At 41.2% G+C, this 6,000-nt stretch overlaps 1 protein-coding gene across 1 annotated transcript in view; it reads right to left on the minus strand.

The window, feature by feature from the left end:
- Nucleotides 1–3,277, minus strand: part of RAPGEF3 (Rap guanine nucleotide exchange factor 3) — a 67,878-nt gene extending 64,601 nt beyond the window's left edge. Inside the window, exon 1 of the mRNA XM_072134707.1 lies at nt 2,292–3,277. Coding sequence (XP_071990808.1) covers nt 2,292–2,456 — 165 coding nt within the window. The 5' untranslated portion in view covers nt 2,457–3,277. The remainder of the gene's footprint in view (nt 1–2,291) is intronic.
- Nucleotides 3,278–6,000: the final 2,723 nt, after the last annotated feature.

The following is a 6,000-nucleotide window of genomic DNA, read 5'->3' on the forward strand; positions in this document are numbered from 1 at the left end:
GGGGTAACCAGAACAGGGGAGAAAAGTTATGTTAAGTAAGGCTCCATGTTCAGCAATAATAGTGTTAGTTTTAATCTGATAAACGCCTTTAAGAATGGGAAGAGTTTATCAGAGTTTATTATTATTATTATAAATTATAGAGAATGGAAGAGGAAGAAGACAGCTCCATTCTCTGTGCAGTGGTTAGACCATGCTACTGCAGTTTAGCTCCTATACATTTGAACAGGGTGCTTAACTGCAGTGACTTAATTTAGCCACTTCACTAAGAGTGGAGCTGTTTGCTTCGTGTTCCCTTCTCTATTTATTAGCTGCTGAGAAAAACTGACCTGTGGGGATGTACACAGAGAAATAGATAGACAGATTGATAGAAAGACAGATAGAAAGAAAGATAGATAACCACAATCACTAAAGTCAATTCTTAATATAATTTATTTTTTCCAGGACTATTCACAAGCCCCCAATGTAGACTCTTCCCTTGTGCATCCTCTTTGGAATTAACCTTATTTAGGTACTTAGGAATATGTCTCCAGGTCTCTGATTTATGCTGTACTTTTTGTTACCTGGGATTATGTTAGACACAGATCTATTCCTGTTGCATGTGTATACACTGCTTATATAATCCCAGGTGTGTTATACCTTCCTTGTTGGATGCCACTCTGCTTGAATATTCCTACTCCTTAGGCTACACACAACATTTTTTTGTTATTTTTGCATTTGGCACATTGATCTGGGTGGAGACTGTATAAAAGTTAAAGTGGGTCCTATTCCTACCTATAGAAGTCTATGGGAATGTGAAAAATAGGGATAGCACACAGGTATCGTGCACAAGTGGTCCAACAATTTGACCCTTCAAGGAGTTGGAAGAAATCATTTGCCAGCCTTCCGCTTGTTTTGTTGATCCACAAAAACAGATGACACAGAACATTTTGCGAACATGTGGCTCAGAAACGGATCACACACTGATGGAACATGGACCATAAAAATGTACATACATATGAGTTTAGTTAGTCTGATGGTAGCTGATGGTGGCTTACTTAGGCATGTTAATTCCGACATTGTTTTGCTTTGTCTGGTGGGGTCAAGACATCACCATACACATCAGAATTATCCTAGTCAAAAGCCTCAGCTACACCATTTCCCTACACTGTACTGAAGAGGTGGAAACACAGTGAAACAGTCTACAGTTGGGAATCTGTTCCTTCTGGAATAGTTATACTGGTTTGTCTTTTATTCCACGCCATGTAATTAGGCTTCCTGAAAATTCTGCACCCAAAGGGGCGTTTCGGTGTGTATTCTGTCTATGCCCCACATTTATTACAGCAAATGGACATTGTGTTGCACGCTTTATGTTAAAGATGCACCTAAAAAAGGTGGTGCACACTTCCCAAGCAGTGCAGGGTGTGCTTGATTATTGAAGGCTGTGCGCCAGTATTCAGTAATCTGCCGCACCATGCACATTAGTGAGGAAAACTATACATAATGCAGTTTGCACTGCTTTTGATAAATCTGGGCCAATGTTTTCATTATATTTCCTTATAAACCATATTGGCATATTGACCAAAATCATGACATTTAGCAGAAACTATTTTGTTTATGGCAGCCTTTAGTCCTTAAGTACACTGCCGCACAGATGCATATCGCCTGCTTATTATACTGTGCCATGTACATCTTATATAGAGGAATGCAAAGGTGTGAGAATATATGGTGCCTCACAGCAGCACCATGGTGGGACACATGTATATTTAATGGGTCTTTGCCTATAGGCACTCTTGTCTCTATAGAGGACCAATATGCAGCGACTCCATGTCCTATGACTTTCTATCAAGAAATGGCATAATTTGACTTTTCCATAAAAGAATAAAACCTGTATACAGAAGGACCCTTGAAAGCAAATCTTCAAACGTTCTTCCAAGGGTGGATAGTGATGTATTTAGGTCTCACCTTTACGTAGGTAAGCCTTACTCAAAACATAGTGTAGCCAGAGACAAAACGTTACAGCATACATTGTTCTTGGAAACAACTAGTTTCTGAAACACAATCTCTTCCCTGTAGAAGTATCTGTCTGTGCAGAACGGGCATGATGTGCCAATGCCACTGCAACCTGTTCAGAGCCTCACATCTATCTATTACATTCTTGGAATACAAATCATAATTGTGCTTTCCTAATATAGGTCCGAGCACATAATAAAGGTGTAGCTACAGTACAAGGAAGGGTAACTATTAGTAAACACGCGTGTTATTATGACAACCGATTATATGGTGACAGTAAATCTCATGGCAAACATACATACCCATCTGATCCCTTGAATGCTGCTGGCAAGGTCCTCACTTCTCTGGTCCACTTGAATCTCATAGGAATAGCTCCTGAAAAAATGCATCTTGCTTCTGTGCCTCATGTCACATAGATGTGAAATCTGCTGCGGAATGAAGGAGACCCCAGTGGTCAGGACAGGCATGAGACAAGCGGTGTATGAACAGTCCTTAGTATCTCAGGACCTCAATGTTCTCCCATCTTCTTGTAGACTCCAGGTTGACCGATCTCAATGTTGTTTTCTTTGGAAGACAAATTGACTTTGACACTGATAAACCAATGTGATTAGGTTAGAATAACCTCTTAAGAAGAAGAAGAATGTTAGTCCCAATGGATGCAGATCCAATCCCTTTCTTTTCAAGTGGACAATCTTGCCATAGGTTTATAAAAAGTTGTAAAATATAGTTGTATCCAGCCTTGAAGATGGGTTCAGTATTGAGCCCCTGTTTAGAATTTTATGTAGATTTGGTTAATTGTCCCAACTTCATCCCAATGTTCTGCTGGTATCGGATCTCAAAAATCGGTGTCATTTAACCCCAACCTTGTCTTGTTGTGTCCTGTTCCTCTAATTAACAATAAAATCTCAAACCGTCTTGAAAAGCATCTGTTCACATATCCATATCGATGTCTCCACAAAGCTCATGAGTTTAGCTCGGCATGCTTTAGCCCTTTCACTTTCCACAATAACCGCAGCTTGTTGCTAGACAAACTTCTTTAAAAGCTTGTACCTACCACAACAATGCCTGGGGCACCTGTATGGAAGCAGTCAGGCGGGTTATCAGAGCAGTGATGGGTCCCCTTTGTAGGAGCAGGTGTGAATTGTCCTTGATCCCTTATGTCCAGGTTGAGCAGAGTTGATGTTACAATGAGAGCAGTGGAGAGGAAGCAATGCACTCATACACACACACAGCCTCTCACTGCTACAACTACACAAACACTTGGCAGGTCACCTAAGACGCTGTGAAGACATGAACACTCCCAAGAAAGCTAAAAGAAGGAGGGACGTGAGCGGGGAGGGAGATAGTGCACAAGTGTTGGGGAACGGAGAGAGAATGTGGGAGGTATAAGATAAAAAGCAGAAGGCAGACGGAGACTAAAAGACATGTAACATGTAACTGTACAATACATGACATGTCTCGTTCTGCGGTACATACACATAAATACAAGCTCATAGCCACAGCGCAGAGTCCTGATTTACACAGAATTAGAATATAAGCTTTGAGGGGTTTATAAAAAAAATGATATGTAGAGAGAGATGAGCAAATCTGTTCTTTGGTTCGTCAATTTGGTACAAATCGGGCATTTTTCATGCACCGAATCAAATCCGAATCTTTTCTGATTTGTTTCAGATAAAGCTTATTAAATACTGTTGGCAAAGATAGGCGAAGGAAGATTAAAAAAAGAATATTATTTCTTTATGTATATAACGCACAAGGATTACGCAGCGCTGCACAGAGCCTGCCAAATCAGTCCCTGTCCCCATAGAGCACAATCAGCCTAACAGTATATTTTGGAGTGTGGGAGGAAACCCACACAAACAAGGAGTGAACATACAAACTCTTTGCAGATGTTGACCTGGGTGGGACTTGAATCAAGGACCCCGGCACTGCAAGGCTGTAGTGCTAACCATTGAGCCACCTTGAAGATTTCTGTTAAAAAAAACTGTGTTATAGAGGATTAGAGGGGGTTATACACTCATTTCCAGGGCAATTGGGGTAACATCAGTTTGGACCATTTTGATTTTGACCGAAACCAAAATTCAATGAAGATTTATATTAATATTAGAAGTTAGTGGGTAGAGTTACAGCCTTGGCACTTTTGGATATGACTCTCCCATGGTATGCTTCTTCCTCATTTGCATATTTATAAAAATATCTTAGGATGGCGCTCAAAGGTTAGGAAGGACTAGTTTTCCAATTTTGAACTTTTTATACTCCCTTAAACTATTATTGTAGTTGTATTGCTATCCCATTGCTATTGTATGCCATAACTTTGTGATTAGAAGCGGTCCAACATCTGAGCCCCCATCAGACCTTAGAATAAAGTAGCTGGCAGGTCGTACCAAAGACCAGTTCTGATCTGGTAGAGTTTTCTGCTATAATCTCCGAGACTATAGTAAATCTGTCGGGCGTTTCCGCTCCTGCTCTTCCCACTTCCTGACACCCCCAAAGTGGTGTGGGGGTCGGAGAAGCCAGGAAACTGGCAGGGAAGGGGAGATTTATGTGCCTTCTCTACCTAAAACTGTCGGAAAAGGAGTAACGAATCCCCCTCCTTCAGCGAGATCTTCTAGGTAAAAGATCATCATCTAAGCACCAGATAAACATTTCCCATTAACTTCAACTCATCAATAGTCTGACAACTGTAAATCCCTTATCTGAGATATCCTAGAGACGGATGTAGAGCCCCCTGGAGTCTAACGCTGATAGTCTACCTACAATCCAGACAGTCAATCTTATTACTTCTTATCTCCATTAGATAACAGCCGCTGAAGTAGAGGAGGTGATAACGGTTTTCTTCTGGTGCCAAAAAGAGCAAAAGTTGAAAGGGTAAACAGAATGATCAATTATCCAAATTAGTTGTTTCTCTGTGACAAGTACCAATAACCAGGCAGACACAATTACACTTAAAGGGGATGTCCACTTTCAGCAAATAATAGATATTTTTTGTGAAATGAAAAGTTATACAATTTTTCAATGTACTTATAAGTTACTATATTAATAACTCAGATCTGTGCTTGCTGTCTTTCTATAGGAAGCTTCATTGTTCATGTGGATAACCTCTCAATTTCTTGTTTGAAGAAAGAGGGACTGTAAGAGTTGTGCGCATTGCACTCCACAATTTTTTTTTGCATAATAAACCTCTTAGGGCCCATTCACACTGCCGTTGCCCGCTGTACCATAGCACTGGGGGCACATTGCGGCGCCAGGGAGAGGAGGAGGAGAGTGCTGCTCACCCCCGCAATTCTCCATAGGATTACACAGTGTAGTATTCCGTAGAAAGATAGGACATGCTCCCGTAAGGCACCGCAAGGCCACTGAAGTGTATGAGGGACGTATATACGCAGTACATACTGCTTCCATTCTTATTATGGCCGCCCTCTATAAGGGCCAGCATCTGCCATGAGGTGGGATGAAAATTCCGCCTCAGGTGGCAAATGCAGAGCCCTAAAGGAGGCGGAAAACCAGCTGTGGGTGACTTGGATAGTGGTTAATGCCGCTGGCAGTCCAAACTTCCCAATCACAATCACTATCCTACGTGTCACGGAAGCAAGCGACACAGTGGGAGGAGGTATGTAAAACCTTTATTATTTTTAAACTGTCCACATTATTAATAGAATAATCATTTGTGGGGGGACTGTATATAATAAAAAAGGAAAGGGAGATTTAAATATTGAGGCTGAATACTAACTGAATTGGAGGGGGGTATTATTGGACTCTATATATGACAAAACCGGTGTGGGGGGGGGTCCAATCTTAAATAAAAGGGGGGCATTTATGGGGATGGCTGTTATTGGATTCTGTATATAATTAAAGTGGGAGATTCCAGCTATGGGACAGATTTTAATTACTGGGGGGGGGGCTGTATATGTGGCTCTGTATATAATTTTATTGGGGGCTGTATATAAGTTCATTAGGGTGGTCATAGGGTGTCCGTGGTCTTTGGTGCTGTGCGAGGATATTATTAGTACT

The sequence above is a fragment of the Engystomops pustulosus genome, chromosome 2 (assembly GCF_040894005.1).
Source record: "Engystomops pustulosus chromosome 2, aEngPut4.maternal, whole genome shotgun sequence".
NCBI lineage: Eukaryota > Metazoa > Chordata > Amphibia > Anura > Leptodactylidae > Engystomops > Engystomops pustulosus.